At 39.8% G+C, this 19,397-nt stretch overlaps 1 protein-coding gene across 1 annotated transcript in view; it reads right to left on the bottom strand.

Annotated features, from left to right (window-relative positions):
• The window catches only part of LOC121961273 (SLIT-ROBO Rho GTPase-activating protein 1-like), a 34,185-nt gene extending 30,576 nt beyond the window's left edge, over nt 1–3,609 (bottom strand). Inside the window, exon 1 of the mRNA XM_042511188.1 lies at nt 3,417–3,609. Coding sequence (XP_042367122.1) covers nt 3,417–3,483 — 67 coding nt within the window. The 5' untranslated portion in view covers nt 3,484–3,609. The remainder of the gene's footprint in view (nt 1–3,416) is intronic.
• Nucleotides 3,610–19,397: the final 15,788 nt, after the last annotated feature.

Raw genomic sequence — 19,397 nt, 5'->3', positions numbered from 1 at the left:
GATGACGAGCAAGAGTCAGATGGTGGACAGTAAGTGAAGATCAGTTGGGAATTGTTAGAAATGGAGGAAAGTGAATATGCTAAAGCCTTAGATGGACCTGCACCAACAGATATCATCAGATACTTTCTAAACACATTGGACATGATCCCTACTCTTCACTGAAAAGAGATGTTTCCCACAGGTTGACCCATTTGCCTGGCATGAAGGCAACTGATGTCACAAATGACTTATTCCTGCAAACCTCCTACTACGCGGCTAGCCAAACGAAGGCGTACTGGAGTCTTGAGGCTTATAATTATTTTGTGGCCGGGTCAACCACATCGTATTGAAAGAAGCACTGAATGACTGCCGTCTTGTTTCTGCCCGGGTGAGTATGTTTGCTTGAGAATCACTGTCTTTCAATTATTGCTATTTCAACTCTAAAGTAACTTTACATGGATGGATGCAGCACTGGCATCAGGCTATGTGCTGGCTGGTTAACTGTAGCTGCTATTTTCTACCTTGTTCTGTTAGGTCAACCATTCTTGGTGGTGTTCAGAAACACCACTGAAAACTTGACATACAAAAGACTTTAAGTGTCACTAGTTTTGGGACTCAAAGGTAGCTTGTTTTTTCCAGATTTGACCTGTTGGCACAGCTGTAAAAGTCAGATTTTTCTCATCAGTCCTTCTCCAACACTAATTGGTAAGACGAAGTCGTGCAAACAGATCATTTGGAAAAGCATTACAGTGCGCAGTTAATTTTCGGATAATATTACATTGGAGATTATGTTTATTTTTCACTAGAGACATTTCACCCATCTGAACAGAGTTTAATGTCAAGCCCTGTGACTTTAAAGTAAGATGCTTTCGGGGAAACACAACATTTCTAGGTGAAGTGCATGCAGTGCATTGTGGCATTTTGGTTAATTTTTTGCAGATTTTTTTCCCCATCGACCAATCGACTGAAAAGTAGGTACAATTTAAGTCGACCAAGTTCTCTTAAGTGATTACAGCCCTATATTTTCACTGTTTTATGACATTTCATAGATCACGTTATCAAGTGATTGTCAGTTTAATTGAAAATTAAAAAAAAAAAGAAGGTGCGCTACGTCATCTTTCCTCAGACAACTAACTTCCTTCCATCCTCGGCCCCTTTCGATGTTGTGACTCATTCATTAATCATCATTCATTCATTCTTGTTTGAATGATCTTGTTCATCCAAACTCGTCCACGTTCACTTTTATAATAACAGAAAGTGTTTATATGTGTGCATGATGTCACAGGAACAGGAAGCTCACACCGTCTTCCCCAGGTGACCGTTACCATGACGACCAGGTCCAAGGACATGGGGGCAGAGTACTGCTGGATCATCAAGAAACACACACACACACACACACACACAATGATGTCGGGGCCTTTGATTCGACCCTCCAGAATATTTAACTTGATGAAGAGTCACTTCATTATGTCCTCCTCCTTCATCCCCTCCACCTCCTTCTCTGCTCCTCCACCTCCTCTGTCTGCAGGTATGCAGATGTGAGGTCACTAATCACCTGCGTGCACACGCAGGCAAAAACAGGAGCTGCAGCCGCTGCATGCAGCAGGAAACACTCCATCTCTGCCTCGCGTCTGTCTCTCCTCTCCCCCCTGCAGAGCTCTTTTCTTTTCTCCTTTTCCATTTGCATTTTCTCATTAAGACGCTCCTCATCTCCTTCAGACAGGGGAGGAGGTGTCAAACACACACACACATTGGTGAGGTGACGCTCCAAATATCAGGAGCGTGCTCAGTTGAGCGTTATCGAGCACACAAATATGTACCGTCAGCACTGTGCATAATCCGCTACCTTTCCGCGAGGCTCACCTCACCTCAGCGAGCGGACCCCACCTCCTCCTGTGTATACATTACACACCACCTCCTGCACGGACCAATCAGGAGCCAGAGCAAGGAGGCAGACTTGGAAAGCACATAGTTACAACGCGGATCTATACGCCGGGCTCTCGGCAGGAGGCAGAGAGGAGCGAGGGGGGCTTTATCCGAGCGGTCACTTCAATGCAGGGGCATCCCCGAGTGTGCGCTGGCAGGACGCCAGAGCAAAGGGCCAGACACGCACACACAAACAGGTACAAGTGTGTACAAACAAGACTTCTCACGCGGGGGCCATAACACTCGCCACTACTCTCCATTAAATTTAATCACTCCAAGTGTGTCGATTCATTGTGTGTTGTGGTGACAGAAAGAGCACAGCAGGGTGAGGACGAATGAGAAGAGGAAGGAGAAGGAAGGAGGAGGAGGAGGAGGAGGAGGAGGAGGAGGATGGAGAGTAATTGTGCATGAGAGGAAGGACATTATTTCTGAATGAAGCAGCTTGAATTTTGACAATTTGAACTCAAGAGAAAAAGGTAATCCGCCGTGGAGTAAACACATTTCCTCCTCCTCAGACGGGGATTCAGGTGGAGGAAAGCGAGTTGGTTTTTCAGAGCTGAGAGTGATGGAGATGGAGATGGTGTGGGCGTAGGTGACAAGTGAACATGGAGGTGTGAAGCGCCATGTGGCGAGGGAAGAGCTGTGTAGGAATGAAAGATGGGGGGAAAATCTGAGGCTGTGCTTCTGATGGAACCTGCCCGAATGAGACGTCGCACTGATAAAGGTCGGACATTTTGAACTGGGCCCATCCAGCAGGTGCACAAGGAGGCGGCTTCACCACACCTCTGGCTCAGAAAATGAGGCAGCCTGTTAGAGTTGTACGAAAAGGTCATTTGACTTGTCCGTCGCCGCCCCTACCAACGCAGGGATGGTGGTAACCATGGCGCCAGCGGGAGGAGGAGGAGGAAGAGGAGGGGGGAGCTGTCCCACGGTCATGGCAACCACTATTCCAGGATGTCATCATCATCATCACCTTAAAATGTGTTCACGCTTTAGCATCATGCCATCAGGTGATCTATGGGGACCACACACACACACACACACACACACACACACTGCTGCAGTCACAGCCTCAGAGGAATACCAATGGAAAGACTCCCAGACGGACACTCGCCTCAGGTCTGAGTATAAACGCCTGCACACACTGGGTGGAAGATCAAGGGGCTCTGCAGAACATACACACACACACACACACACACACACACACACACACACACACACACACACACACACACACACACAGATGCACACACATCCTCCTCCCCCCTCAGGCGCCATGCAGCACTCAGGATGAACCCAGAAATCCTGACGTCTCACGGTGAGGTGTCAGCTCCCATACACACCCTGAATGAATCCAGAGCATGTGCACGAGGGCTGAACATGCTGGCAGACAGGTGTGCGTGCATGTCTGCATGAGCGCGCGTGTGAGCGTGCACAGGTGAGAAATGGTGGGTGTGCCTGATCGGCTGCAGGAGGTGTTAATGCTGAAACATCATTAAAATTGAGCCTACCTTTCACTTGGCTCTCGTACTCCGCGAGGATTTCTTTGTCCTTCTTGCTTTTGTTTGAGTTTGACATGTCGTCACAGAGGAGGTGACCGATCAGCAGGTGAGAAGGGAAAGAAAAAAAACTGCAAAAATCCCGATTTATTTCCCTCCGTGTGCACCGCCCGAGGCTTCACGCGCGAACATGCTAGTTGGATCCATCCAGTGCCGCAACAACACAGCCAGTAGTGGCCCCGCACCTCCACGCTGAGGAGCAGGAGGAGGAGGAGGAGGAGGAGGAGGAGGAAGAGGAGGGGGCACGCGCGTGAGAAAGCACGCACACTCAGTGAGAAATTACCCTCTCGTGACCGCAGCCGCGAGGACCCGCAAGACCCATGGAAAGAAAAATCAGATTTAAAAAAAAAAAAAAGCTGCAAACTGAGCTTCCGTTTTCTTGCAGTCACCTCGCGCGCTGCACGCACATGCACCGGTCTGCAGGGAGGGGGGGTCGGGCACACGCCCACTAGGTACAAACGCAACGGACCACACACACATGCAGACACACACTCACTCACACACGCGCCACGCTGAGACTTCGGTGTGTGTGATGTTATCTTCACCCCGCCGTAACCTTTCGCACGTGCAGCCGCGCACGCGCGCGCACACACACAGAGTGACCAGTCAAAAGCGCGTGAGGATAATACCAATAACAGTAAATGAAACGCCGGTGAGAAAATGGGTGTGTCAGCGCTGGAGGCGGGACCGGAGACGTGATTGACAGCTGAGGTAACCAGTGAGTCACAGAGAGTCCTGACATTCAGCAGAGTGAGAAGTGAACTCTCAAACTCAACTTCATTCCCCCCCAAATGAACAATAAATGCATTTTTTTTATTTGTTAAGGGGAAACTTATGAACATAATTTTGTTATTTTTATATCCTCTCTTTTTGGTTTGATTTACAAAGCTACTTTTAAAATAAAATAAAATAAAAAGCCCTCACAAAGTTAGATGTATTTCTCATTTTCAAAAATCCCAACCTCTCTCTCATCTGATGAAAGTAATTGATTGATTAATTGATTTAATTGTTATTTTAGCAAAATATTATATGCATAAAAGGTTTTGGTTCTACAGCCTTTTTTTCTATTTTTAGAGATACTTTTATTATTATATATTTTTACTAGAGATGTACAATATTTTATTTTTTTCTTTTTGGCAATATCCGATATGCCGATATAACAAGGCATTTAACTGACAACTGATATTGACTGATCCACTTTTTTCCCAACCTAATTTTAGTGATCATCAAGACTCTTCTGTGTAGAATTAACATCATATTATGCATATTCTTATCATGATGGCTCACCAGCAGATGGAGACATAAAATACCATGCTTTTCAATGTATGTAATTTTCATTCATTGTGTAAAATAAGAAAAATAACTCAACTTGGGGTTGATGTTTTGTACATGTTCACTTTCTCAATTAAAAATAACTGTAACGGTGATGTTACCTTGTCTTCTGTCATGGTTTCCACCGAATCAGCAGATTTTGCCGCCCATGTCTCCCTCCAGCATCAGACACCAAACTCTTTCTGCTGACCTGTCTCTGCACGGGTCTTCATTTCAGCTGTCTAAAAAGAGCAGAGTGACAACGATCAGTTCAGTTGTATTTATACAGGATGCCCCAATGTGCATTATACACACTACGTCCAAACTGAATCCTCATTAGGTCAAATTAAAAAAAAAACAACAACAACAAAAAAAACCTTTCTATTTGTAGCTTTTTGTCTCCATCTAGTGACAAAATTTGAGAACTGTCACCTGATGGATTTAATACAAAAGAGCTATGATCTGGCTGATATCTGTCCTGTTTAGGAAAACACAGACTCCATGACTGTACATATGTTAAAATAATAATTAAAACTGCAAAATCAACCCCTTTATTGCCTCAAATACATAGCATATAAATCTATCAGAACTTCAGCCTCCAACTGCTAGGCCTAGTTTGTAAAGTTAAAAAACTCTGACAGTTATGCAATACAATAATCTGTCCAATTATATGATTAAATTTCGTTGAGTGTCTGAAATGATAAGTGTCCTCACAATGAAAGATATGAAAGCTTCACTGCTGGGGGCTCAAGCATTTGTGACATTAAACAGCTTGTGACATTTTTTTTGTAATGGACAAATAATTATAGAGCTACAAAGTATTCATAATAACCTGACAAAGCCCTGTGAAACAGAAGCAGAGCATGCCATCTCCAACAAATCTAAGATTTAAGATGTAGTTATTAATTTTTTTCCTGATAAACATTGATATATTTGTCCTAAAGCAAATATCAAAATCCCTTAATTGAAAACCGAATACCTACACAATTATTAAGCATATTCGAACAGCCGAATATTCGGGCCCAGCCCTACAAGGTTCCCACACAATTTATGGACAAAATGTCAACACCTTTCCATGACTTTTCAAGGACCCATAATAGTTTAACTCCACTTGGCCAGCATTTTTAAAAACATGTGAAATAAAGTCTAGTTGAACATAATTTCAGCTAGCTGGCAAACATGAAGTGTGAGACCAAATGCCGGGAAAAAATAAAGAAATATACCCGATGATAAAAAAATGTTGTCACACATCGGTGCATGTTAGAGGTACGTTATATTCACAGCTGAGGAAAATAAATGTGACGTTATGTTACACCATGTGGACGGATTCCACAGAAGATTACTGTAACAATGTCTTTAACCACAACAAAATTCCAAGAATTTTTCAAAACTTTCAATGATTTTTACTAATTCCATGACTTTTGCAGGCCTGGAAAATGTTGTTGTGAAATTCCATGACTTTTACAGGTTTTCCATGACCGTGGGAAGCCTGGTTTAATTAGTCAACCTGATAATAATTTGCATTTGCTACATGGAGATGCCTGTTTAGTCCTTGAAACCATTTATGAGCTTTTTAATTTACTTATATTTGCGGTTATTTTCAGACCACACGCTCGTACTGATTGGACATGTGATATCTGGAATAAAATCCTTTCCATTGTACTGCCATCCCAGACGAGTGTTTCCTGAGGTCCCCCTCCTCGACATTACTGTAAAGTTTCTCTCAGCAGGTCAAACTCTGACGGACTTCCAGCTGCAGAGGAGCTTATCTCATAACTCAGAGTCCTGAATGGCACTAAAAGTCCCTAAAAGTTAAGAGAGTTTCCTCTGAGGAAACACAAACAAAGAAGTCCTGTGAGAGAGAGGGAGCGGGTGTTGACTCTGTTGCTGCGGATGACATAATGTTTGATGAATGAACCTTAATCACTACAGTCAAAGATGATTGATTGGTCGACAGGTGAGGGCTCTGCAGCGGTGGGAGGAGTACTCAGATCACTACACGGGAAAAATACTCTGTTACAAGTAAAAGTCTTGCATTCAAATTTCAAATTTAAAGTAAAAGCGCAAAAGTATTACCAGCAAAATATACTTAAAGTGAAAGGAAAAAAAAGAAAATCATATAAGGTAGATGGGTGAATGGTGCTGCTGTATTTCCACTGCTTCCATATCTATTTATATATGCTGCATTCATGTGTTGTTGTTTTTAATATTATACTTATGTGTTGTTCAATTTGATTAGATTTGATTTAAATTCTGTTTCCTCTTTTTTGTTTAATTATTTTCTTTATGCATGAATTTATTCATGCGTGTATTTATTTATTTAGTTTGCTATATTTGTTTTTATCACTATTTTACTTGTATATATATTTAAGTAGTAGTAGTAGTAGTAGTAATAATAATAATAATAATTATTAATATTATTATTTGTAATAATGACTTTATTGCATCTTTCAAAACAGAGCTTACAAAGTGCTTTGACATTCAAAGCAAAGCAGAGGCAAGAAACCCAAGAGGCAAAATAACAACAGAATCCAGACAATAATGTCAAACTAAGGCCAGACAAGAATTAAGGTAAAATTAAACAAGATAACAACAAAAACACGTTAGAAAATACCCTAACAAAATAAAAGCAGTAAACACAGAATACCACTACTACTTATAATAACAAAAAAGCAGGATCAACACAGAATAAAAAGAAAGACGACATCACGTACAAGTCGGTCTACAAAAAGCGGTTTTAAGAAGTGATTTAAAAGAAGCTACTGATTCTGCGAGCCTCATGTAACATGTTGAAAACGAACATTTTTCCCACAATACACGTGCATGAATTTGTACACTGATTTGTATTTATTTTCACCTATTTTTATCAATGTTCCTGTGCACAGATGTAAGTTCTTATGTATTTTACATGTTGTCTGTGCACTTTAACTGAGCATCATTCAATAAAACACTAATGTGATGAGACACATGAGGGACCTTCCTCGCCAACTCTCCTCGGGCCCCCCAGTTCATGTCGAAATCATGTTCAAACTTCATTAGAGTTTGCAACTACTTAAATAAAAACATGTTGTCAAGCTTCCTTAGGGTCTCTTGGATGTCCAGAAACAAATTTTTAACCCAATCCAGCGAAAACAGAGTGACTGGTAAGATTTAGAATCCACATACAGAGAATCACAAAAAATGCTGAAATTTAGCCCTGAGGCCAAACTTCAAAAATTCATGACTCAGAAAGTATTTGGAGTGCAGCTATAGGATTTTGCAAGGTTGCATGAATTTAATAGAAGTTCAGTGAAATGAACTGGGAAAAGTTCAGGATTTTGGGTGAGTTGGCATGGAATTACCAATTCGCAACTGTGAGCAGGAGTTCCACAAATTTATCTTAGATTCGGGAGCTACTTTTGCCTCTAAAATACTTTATTTTACAAAATTCAAAGAGTCTAGAAGTCTCTTAACTTTGCAGTCAGGAGACACAGAAGTTGTAACACAGCGGACTCATTGACAGATATATGCAGTATGCTCAACCTTGCTTTATTTTTATTTATTTAGAGGCCAGGAGGAGTCGAATTATCCAGTAATTCACAAAATTAAGCATCTATGGAAAGTTTTAAAAAAATAAAACAAATTCATGCGTTTCTTTTCTGCATTCCTATCCTGTTAATCATCTGAGGTGTATCTCAGCCTGCAGGTTTAAAGTGTCTATCACTGCTTCACATCTCATTACAGTGAATTACTGCAGTTAGTGGATGTAGCCACAGAGTCATCTGAGCTTTTCATCACTTTTCACAGTAAATCTCTTTCAGCACTGCGTCTTTTCACAAGCTTTTATAAAGTCTGCTTTTGTTTGATTCTCCTAATGTACACCAGACACCATTTACTGCAGTGGGAGAATGTGTGTGTGTGTGTGTGTTTTGTTAGGAATGTGTTTACGGAGATGTGCAGTGCTGGAACGATCCAGTTGTTTTTCAGCTGTCATTAGAAGGAAAAAGAATGAACCTCATCTGTTTTCTTTTTCTGTTTATGAGTCAGAGTTATCTCTCTCTCTCTCTCCGTGGGTCGATCTCTCCTCTTGTTCCTCCGTATGAGGAGTCTGACACTGAGGTCAGCTGGAGGAATGTATAGTAATCTTATAGCCCTGTGTAGGTGGAGATTTTTATGTATGCATGTGTGAGAGTTTTACTAATGTTATTAGAAGACATGCCTGCAGCAGATTTGTCTTTTATTTCACCCATTGCCTTAAACAACATTTACGGAAATTTGCTTATGGGGAAAAGTTGAAACCCCTTGAAACTTGGAGCAATGTCGCTTTTCTTGTACTGCTTTCAGATGCCTTTTACAAGTATTTAAAGCCTTTACAGCTTGTGCAAATTGATGCAGTTTCCTTTCAAAAACATGGGGGAAAAGGCAGTGAGCAACAGATCTGGAAAAATATTTTTAAAAAAGCTAGGGGGAAAAAAATATATTTGTAATGATCATAATTACATACCGTAAAACTTCAAATTACAGCCCAGTCCCTTTTACGGGCCTGGTGTGGCTACAAATTTTGACAAATAATGGCCTGTCTCAATTAGAAACTAGTTGCCATGCAGCTAATTTTTATCAAAGTTCTTTGGATGTATAAAAAACCGGGCTGTTGGCTACCTGCTGGAGATAACCTTAGTTAGCTGCTAAGATCACACATAAGACAATATTATCGGCATAGTAACCAAAAAAGATTCAAAAAAAAAAAAAAAAAAAAAGAGAGCGATTAGTAGATTTAGAAACTATTTTTAAAAAGTTGAGGGAACATTTCCAGTGACCTATATTCTTAATTATATTTTCAAAATTATTTTACACAATTATTAGAATTTTTTGGGGTCGCCTGGTGGCTCAGTGGCTAGAGCGGCCCCATATACAGAGTATTTTATCCTCGCTTCATCTGTTCAACGCAGTCTTAGTATTTTTATTCTTCGACAATTGGACATCAGCGTTAACTGCAGCAAAAGGCTGTGAAATTATTAACTCAGCTGTAACGTTTCAAAGACAGTAAAGGCTGGCTCACGCTAACACCACGGCACAGCGAAGCCCCTTTTGATGTCCTCTGTGTGAAATAACGAACTTCCGTCCCTGAAAGTTGTGTATAGCATCTTTGGATGTCTTTGACGCTGACAGCTACCATTGTCAGTGTCAGTGAGCTACGGGGGCGAGAGTTAGCGATAGGTCAATTGTGCAGGTGATGATTTATGGTTTTCAACAATAAAAAAATTACTTGTGGAGGTGTTAACAGACACCGGATGATGATCTTGCTTTCTAGAAAACTAAATAAATGTTGATGCTCTGAGCTCTGACTGTACAAGCAAAATTAATATTCTGAAGGTCACTGACACATCTTTTCAGTGAACAGAAAGAGAGTTGGTGGAGGCAAACTTTTCACTCAAAAAATCATTATCGTGCACTCTCTGCGTCTTGTTTAGTGTCCTTGCCCATGCACTCAGACTCCAATAGCTGAAATTCTCCAAAGGCTTCTGAGATCTCGTACTTTTCTTTAAACTTCAGCTGGTACGTAGGAGTGTCGGGTCCTCAAGGTTAAAAAACAACCACTTCATATTTCAAGGTACTTTCTGTGCCGATCACAGAACAGCAGGAGTTGGTGTAAGAGAGGTTACATCTGGAGTCGTGGATGTATGAAAGATGAGTCAAAAATCAGGTGAAATCAGGTGAATACCTCAGTCCTCACCTTTACATCTGAATTAAGTCCAATCTTTCCTGCCACCAGACATCCACACAGATACATTTCAATAGGAGGCTTAATCCTTTAAAACCTGAACAAACTGGCTTGATTTATTTCAAAATCATGGGATGAAGGCCATGAGCAACTTAAAAATAAATGAGCAAAATTAAAAAGAAATTAATTTAAAGTTACAATAATATTATCTGAAAAGTAGTTTTTAATGAAAAAGAGGGCACTACCAGAGACAAATGCTTAAAAATTAAAATAATTCTGTAACATAATTTAAAATATCTAATTATAATGATTAAAATGATATATTTCTGGACATTTAAAAAAAAAAACTAAATCAACTATTTTTTGAGGAATTTCTAGAAGATTTCTCGCAAAGTTGCTGATAGATTTTCTCCCTATGTTTTCTGAAAAAGTAAAAACATCAAAGGCATTTGAATGCAGGACAAAAATGTTATGTCAATCCAGGTTTCAAGGGGGTTAATGTAGGATCATATAGGAGTGTTTTGGAAACAAAACCAGCCTGTAAATTTCATATCAGTAACAACGTTACAGGCGAAGTGCAATCTGAGCTGAGAGGCAAATAAATCCAAACCAATAAATTACATGAGTCATTATACACATGCCAGGCAATAATGGAGGCATGTAAACAGATCGTTATGTTAATGGATGAACATGTTCTGTAGGTTGGCATATTAAAATGTAAATGGGGTCATGATGAAGCTGATGTGATGGATGGAGAGAAAAAGAAAGACAAGAGCCACAGAGAAAGAGAGGAGGAATACAATATGATGTTATATTAACATATTGTGACTGGAGGGTAATTATTATAATGGCAACAATATATATAACAAAAATGGTAAATAATCTGCTTCTAGCTTCTTAAATAGATTAGACTTTAAATGTCTTTAGGTTTTGGACCCGAGGTGGACAGTAAAACACTTAATCACTATCAGAGGCTCTGGGCAGGAGCCAGCAGCACACAGCAGGAGTGTGTGTGAATGTGTATATAGATACATATAGAGATGTAGATATACACAGTGTTTTTGGTTGTTTTTTGTTTGCAGATCTGTGTACACGAGGACCGTCTCACAATGTTATACAAACTAATTTTTTAAAAACACAAGGAAAGAAAAACCCAAGAAATACTCAACTCTACTCTCCTTCAGAAAACAAATTGCTGAACTTTTCCTTTAATGACATTCAGTTAAATGTTGGAGACTATTTATGTTAGTTTTATCTCGTGGCTGCTGCAGGTGAAGTGCTGCCAGAGAATCTCAGGCTGTACTCCGAGCTCCGAGCTTCGTTTCATTGGCGTGCAGCTAAGATAGTTTACAAAACGTCCCCCGAGGCTGCTGCTGTCTGCAATGAAACAGGGATCAAAGATGGATCACGTCAGATCAGGTAATCTCGGAGCGCGAGTGAAAGGGGTTAAGAGAATTTGTGCTGATCCACCACAGAAATCCTGCAGTTCCTCCGAGGTGGACAGTAAAACACTTAATCACTATCAGAGGCTCTGGGCAGGAGCCAGCAGCACACAGCAGGAGTGTGTGTGAATGTGTATATAGATACATATAGAGATGTAGATATACACAGTGTTTTTGGTTGTTTTTTGTTTGCAGATCTGTGTACACGAGGACCGTCTCACAATGTTATACAAACTAATTTTTTAAAAACACAAGGAAAGAAAAACCCAAGAAATACTCAACTCTACTCTCCTTCAGAAAACAAATTGCTGAACTTTTCCTTTAATGACATTCAGTTAAATGTTGGAGACTATTTATGTTAGTTTTATCTCGTGGCTGCTGCAGGTGAAGTGCTGCCAGAGAATCTCAGGCTGTACTCCGAGCTCCGAGCTTCGTTTCATTGGCGTGCAGCTAAGATAGTTTACAAAACGTCCCCCGAGGCTGCTGCTGTCTGCAATAAAACAGGGATCAAAGATGGATCACGTCAGATCAGGTAATCTCGGAGCGCGAGTGAAAGGGGTTAAGAGAATTTGTGCTGATCCACCACAGAAATCCTGCAGTTCCTCCGAGGTGGACAGTAAAACACTTAATCACTATCAGAGGCTCTGGGCAGGAGCCAGCAGCACACAGCAGGAGTGTGTGTGAATGTGTGTGTGCGCATTTAGCCAATTTAACTATAAATTACAGCTCCGGTCACGGAGATAATGACCACAAAGAACTCACACAAAGTTCAAAGCGAGAAGCAGATATAGAAAAATAAAAGTCATTTGATGTAGTGTGCAGTAAAACTGGCCTCTAAAAACAAGACTGACAGTTCAGATGTTATCCGAATAATTTCCTAGAAAGACATGTAACTGCAGTCTTTAGGAGAGTTCAGCAACATAGGGGACAGAGTTGGCTCACCTTAAAGCCGCCATGGGAGGTAGTAACGGGACAATGGCCAGGACAGGGACTACGTTTTGACGACACTGAAGCTTCAGCTCTCTCCTGTATATAGAATGAATGCTCGATCTACTATGGTTTTTATTTTACACACACACACACACACACACACACACACACACACACACACACACACACACACACACATATATAATTGTCTGCTGGCTGTAGCTTCATATTAACATACGAGAGAGTGGGATCAAATATCTAAATTTCTAATAATTTCCCCAAAATGCCAAGTTATTCCTTTCAGTGACACTGGTAGAAAATGTGCACACTGGGCAGTAGTAAATACATAAGAAATGCAGTATTTCCCACTTTCTCTGTTGGCCCTTTAAGAAAATCAACTTTGTGTATCTGAGCAAAAACTATTTAGTTCCATTCATCATATTCACTGTAAAAACAAGCTGGGCTTAAATAGATTATTGCAGCTCTGCTGACACAAACAGAAGTGATTGGCCCTGAGGCGAGGGCATCCTGAAACAGACACAAACACAGGCAGCACAGGTCCAAGGCCAGCAGTGAATGAGGTTGTGCATGTGGGTGGTATATTGTCTTATTTGTGTGGAGCTAATTGGCTGCAGGGCTTCAAATCTAAATGCTCCATTAGAGTCGTTTATCACGAGCACAAAAGCTCAAAGATACACAACATATAGCTTGCGTGTTCTTTATAAATAAACTGATCCACAGTCGTCTGAAAGAGAGAGCCTCAACTTTCTCACTCCAACACATCGACTCCATTAATTCAGACTGAGGCTTTAAATATCTGCCTTCTTTATGATTCCCTTTAGCTTTGTTCACTAAACCCATCAACAACACAAAAGACAGTGCTGAAAAGATGCCATGTGTTCAGCACATGAAAACAGAAAAAAGCAATAAGTAAAGAGAGAGCTATAAAAGCAAAACAGAAACACGTTTCACAATTTAATTATTATATAAGAGAACGCTTTACACAATAAGTGAACCACATAGAAAAAAATAACAATAAAACAAAATCAGCTCACAATTCTTCTGTTATTCTGTTTCATGGTAAATTGTTACAGTTCTGATGTTAAAGCATAATATTTTCTGTAGTGTCACTAAAGAAGGAGATGCTCGGAGTCAGGATCCCAGGAGGAGGAGAAGGACATGATGGAAGAAAATGTCGACACAAACATCCAAAAGCCAACTGATGACTTTTCTTTTCCAGACATGCTAGCTGTTCTACTCCAGCTGGATGTCTTAACAAGCACACTCATCCTGATTTTTACCTAAGTCTATTCATATTTATCATCTGACAACCAAATCCAATAAATATATTTTTTCATTATATCACGGCTGCGCAACATCCCGAGGCCATTAAGAGGCTTTTAAACAACAACAAAATCTAATGTGCCTCTCAGATTTTCTGTGATAGTTTCCTAAAATGTTTTGTATGATGTGCAAAAATGACTACGAAGAGTAAAAAAAGACTACGAAGAGACTCAAAAACAACTACAAACAGCTTAGAAAGAGATGCAAAATGAGAATCAAAATGACTACAAAGTGATACAAACGACTACAAAATGACCCAAAAACAACTATTAAGATGCAAATTGACGAGAAAGACACACGAAATGACTACAAACAGATACAAGGAGGCATAAATGTCTCGTAACACAAATAAACTAGAGATGCAAAAGGAGAATCAAGATGATACAAAATGACTACCAAGAGATGGCAACAACTACAAAAACACACACAACCACAAAGAGATGCTAAACAACAAAAACATGACGGTAAAACATCCCTACAGAGAAGATAAAAAATAGCAAAATGACTAAAGAAGCAAAACAACACCAGACACAAAAGCGACTATAAGCAACATCTTCCAGAAACACAAAACTGCTGGAGATGCAAAACCATCAGAAAGAGATGCAAAATAAGATCCAAAATGACTACAAAGAGATGCAAAATAACTAAATACATTTTTTTGGGGGGGTCTGTTTCAGCCTGGGTCTTGGGGGAGGGTTCAGGAACCTTTTGACTTGTATACCCAGGGGTCTCCTTGTGTCACGCTCCATCCACGAGTGTGTGTTTGTGTTTCACTTCCAGGTGTGAAGCTCGCTACAGGTTTAAGTGTGACTGTTATGTGTCATCGCTCCATCTTTACTGACACAGATTCCCAAAAGACCACATGGAAACATGTCAGAAAGAAACATGGAGCAGAAAAAGCCCCCGACACACCGAGACGACCTCAAAGAGTCCTCTCACTAACCTGTTCAGAGCTGTTTGAAGAGGCAGCTTAATGTTAGCTTAGTGAGGTTTCAGTTAAAGTCAAACACCTTATGTACTGAATCACAGATCAACACTTAACTAGTAGAGGTAGTTCCACCACCATCACTCTCAATCTTAAAAACACTTTAACTTTTTTTTTTAAATTTTATTTTAACTTCTAACTTCTATTTAACTATTTCTAATTTTGCTATTTTTCAGGTAATTTTCTTGTAATTTTTATTTTTTATTGTCTTACTAATTTGGGGGGGTAACTTCTTGTTAAGCTGCTCTTTGCCTTCTCCATATATTTGAATAAAATCAAACTAATTTGCTCACGTTTCAAGGGGTTAAAATGATTTTAGGATCAACAGTTGTGGTAATAAACAGTGATGGAATGTAACTAAGTACATTTATTCAAGTACTGTACTTAACTTTTCTTTTTATGCCACTTTCTACTTTACTACATTTATTTGACAGATTTACTTACTCAACAAATTAAAAAGAAAAAAGGTGAAAATTGTTTTTATAAAATCTGATGCTTTTTCTAAATTATTCTGCCCAACAGTTTATAGACTACAAGTCCAGCTATAACTGTCCTCTCCGAAAATAATTGTAAGAAAGAAAAGCTGCTCGAAATCAAGCATTTTATGCTGCAGCACTCACAAAAACAGCCGTGAAGTCCTGGAGGAACTCTGCATATAAGGTAAAATCGCAGAAGGGGGACAGCCAGCAGGATGGGACAATGAGCAGGACAGGTGACATTTTGACAGGGCTGATGTGCGACCCCCTGCATGAGATTGAAAAAGAAGCAGTTAGGAGCTATCTAGAGGAAGAACATTTTATTTGTTCAGTAGACTTTATCAGTTTAGATAACGACTGACCAACTGACCTGCTGTTATTACAGACATGTGAACTAACCACCGACATTTGGCCGGTTCATGGTCTCACAGCAGTGACCTGCTGCATGTATATGAGGGAAACACTGGAATCTATATTTAGAGTTATTTTGGCACTAAAGAGGATGTTTTTTTGGCCTAGCGGGGGTTCCCGTTGCCTGGCGACCTGCCAGGACTGTGCAAATATAGGGGAAACGCTGAACTGACCCCTGGGGGACACCAAGAGAGAAGGGGGGCTGGGAATTATGTGGATTCTCCCATTACAACAGAGAAAGATCTGTCAGACAGAAAAGAGCAAAACCAGGCAGGACCAGTGTCCGAAATACTGACACAGTTTTCACTGAGATTATAAGAATATAGTGGTCGACTTTATCAAATGAAGAATCATTAAATCGATTAAATCTTATTTATGTGGCACCTTTAAAATAAATGCACTTTAAAGTGCTTTGCAAGAGATTTACAAAGGAATCATAAAAATACTAAAGTGTTAATAAATAAAATGGAAAAAAAATCAATCATGATTAATCTAATTTTGATGAAATCAAAAATTATTAAAATTGATAATAATGATAGTAATAAAATAAGTATAAATAAATGACAACATCAGGAAATTAGAAAATTCTACATAAAAGCAAAACTAAATAGATTCGGTTTTAGTTTCCGTTAAAAAATGTAATTGTTTTTAGCTCCTCTCAGATTCTTTAGCAGGCTGTTCCAGCAGCTTGGACAGTAATGACTTAAAGTAGTGTCCCCAAACTACGTTCTGCGGGCTGTCTTGCCATTTTAAGTCTACTCAATAAACTCACACAATACATTGGTAGAAATAATTCCCTATTTTACCTGGCTAAATGTGAAAATAATCAGATTTCACAGCAGTCTCTCTGCTCTCTCTCTGCTGTTGCAGGCACTTCATGGGCCATTGTTGACCGGCTGTTTACAGTCTTGTTACGTTCTCTTCACCACTTGCAGTCAGCTCAGCTGCCTGTTGCACCACACTGACCTCCGGTGGTATGTGACGCACAGTGCATGCAAAACATCCTCACAAAAGCCTCTCCAGTCTGAAGTTAATAGAAAGATAAAGGTCCATATTTTTGACTGTATTTGAAAATCACATCGGGATTTCTGCCCATGCCTACGGACAACGTGAAAACAATAAGGATATTGATAGGGTGAAGTGTAGGTTAATTCAGGATATGCATAAGTATTGCATTATAAAAACTGGATGGTAAAGAGCCAGTGGGCAAAAAGCAATTGATATCAGGAAGAATTTTTGGGCCGACAGTTTGAAATACGTCTCTCATAAATTGAGTGGGGACAATGTCTGATTGACAGGGGAAGGAATTTAAATGACAGATCAGCTCCTCTGATTTGGGCCATGAAATCAGCTTGAAATGAGACACAGAGGCAGACGGTTCAGAGCAGAGTGATATGAAGCCTAATGTCTTCTTATTTTTAAAAAGAAATGGCGAAGAAACCGCTCAGTATCTCGGTGGATGCTTCTATAATCTGACTAGAAGGAGGCTAAATCACAGAGCTGATGCCTGAAATAAACCTGCTGTGGCAGCTACAATCAAACTGGAGAGATGCAAATAACACGCTTTTTAACTGCACGCTGTAATAATGTTGTCATGGTAAAATTTTACGTGCAGGACTTAAACCGCAACAAATTTCTGTCAGACGATAATATGTTTCAATGCATTTTTTGTTTGTGGCCATGTATGTTATTGCTTAGATCTCTCCCTCTCTCTCACACACACACACACAAAAGAAAATTCATGTTTAGGCTCCAGCTGCATATTTGACGGATTTGTCGTCCTGACTCTATAAGATGCATCAGTCCCCAGTCACTGTCATCGTTTCTCATGACATGAAGGAAAAAAATGCTCCCTCATGCTCTCTGGGATCAACACACATTAATAAATCTGTGCTCTGGACGATGACAGGAAACAAATCCGCTGTGAACTCCAACTTTAAACTACATTCATCTTATACAAATGTAAGGATCCCCAAGAGAGACGACATCGTCAGCTGATAGTAAAAAGAAAAAAAAAAAAAGCGTGAAAGCGTTGCAGTGAGCGGGTGGGAGAACACGTTGACATATGAAACACAGGATGTGACCTCGGATCCTTTAGCCCCCCAATGAGCCGCATGTAAACATGCCCCACTTTCCATATCATAAATTAAAGCAAAAAACAGATCACAAACACACATACACACACAGTAAGGACATGTAAAGCTCTGGACAGACTCCATGAAGGGCTGGGAAAATATAAAGCTCAAAGGGAAAGTAAAGCTCTTCAAAGAGATGGATGGAGGATTTGAGCGATCGGCCACAGAGTTTAAATTTCCTCAAACCTCAAAGACCTCAGAGGTCCCCCGAAACTAACGAGTTGAAGGTGTAAAAAAACTGGTTACAAAACAGTCTCATAACTTTTGAAAAATGTGTTTACAGGACTTGATACCCTCTATGAGCTGTTAAGAGGCACAAATGCTTTATTTGCTTTTTTTTTGCTGTTAAGTTTTTTTTCTAAACATGTATTTGCAATATACATATATTTTTACTATATTTTTACTTTTATTTGACCTAAATTCTGTTCATTACTTATGAGGGGGAAGGCAGATGTGCAAAACAGGGGAAGCGTGTCAAGTATTTTTTTAAGAACTGGGAAGGGACTTATGTTGATTTATTTTGGCTTAGAGGAGGAACTCACAAGTCGATATGGCTGTATTTTGTCTATATTTTAAAATACATTTTAACCCCTGAATTCTTCAAGCAGGCTTGAAAGGCCTGTTTTCTTTAAAAATGACCATAATTGCACTATAAAAAGAGAAATTATCAAACAATTGCCAAAACTTCTGATGGTCCTTTAATGCATACCTTAAAAGGAGCATTTGCATTTTACTCAAAGTAATGGGTGATCTACTTAAGAGTCATGTTTTATGTTATAATAAGTACTTCAAACATAACATAAATTTTCCCCTACCCTTAAAAAAAGGATAGAATTATATTTGAAAACACAAGGTCTTGTAGGTTTTGAAAAATAATGTGATTCAGTTTGTTGTGGGGAAGTGAAGTGGTGCATTAAAGTTCTAGTGGTCAACATGAGTGGTAAACACCGTACATTTCAGATTATTTTTTATCTGTCCATTTATGCCCGTCTGGGTCATGCTGGCTGTCTGGAACCTGCTGTTAAGTGTGATTTTTTTTTTTTGTCAACCCAAACACAAATCTCCTCCTTAACTCCTCCCTCGCTCACAGTCACACTTCTTAAAAATAAACACCCCTTCTTCTCCCGCATTCCAGTATTCCCAGTGCAGGGATTACACTGGGCAGTGAGGGCACGTCAGTGAGAAATCTACTGAACCA

This window comes from Plectropomus leopardus, chromosome 22 (genome assembly GCF_008729295.1).
Source record: "Plectropomus leopardus isolate mb chromosome 22, YSFRI_Pleo_2.0, whole genome shotgun sequence".
In the NCBI taxonomy this organism is placed as follows: Eukaryota; Metazoa; Chordata; class Actinopteri; order Perciformes; family Serranidae; genus Plectropomus; species Plectropomus leopardus.
The sequence above is the reverse complement of the archived record's forward strand: the minus strand, read 5'-3'. Positions and strand labels throughout refer to the sequence as shown.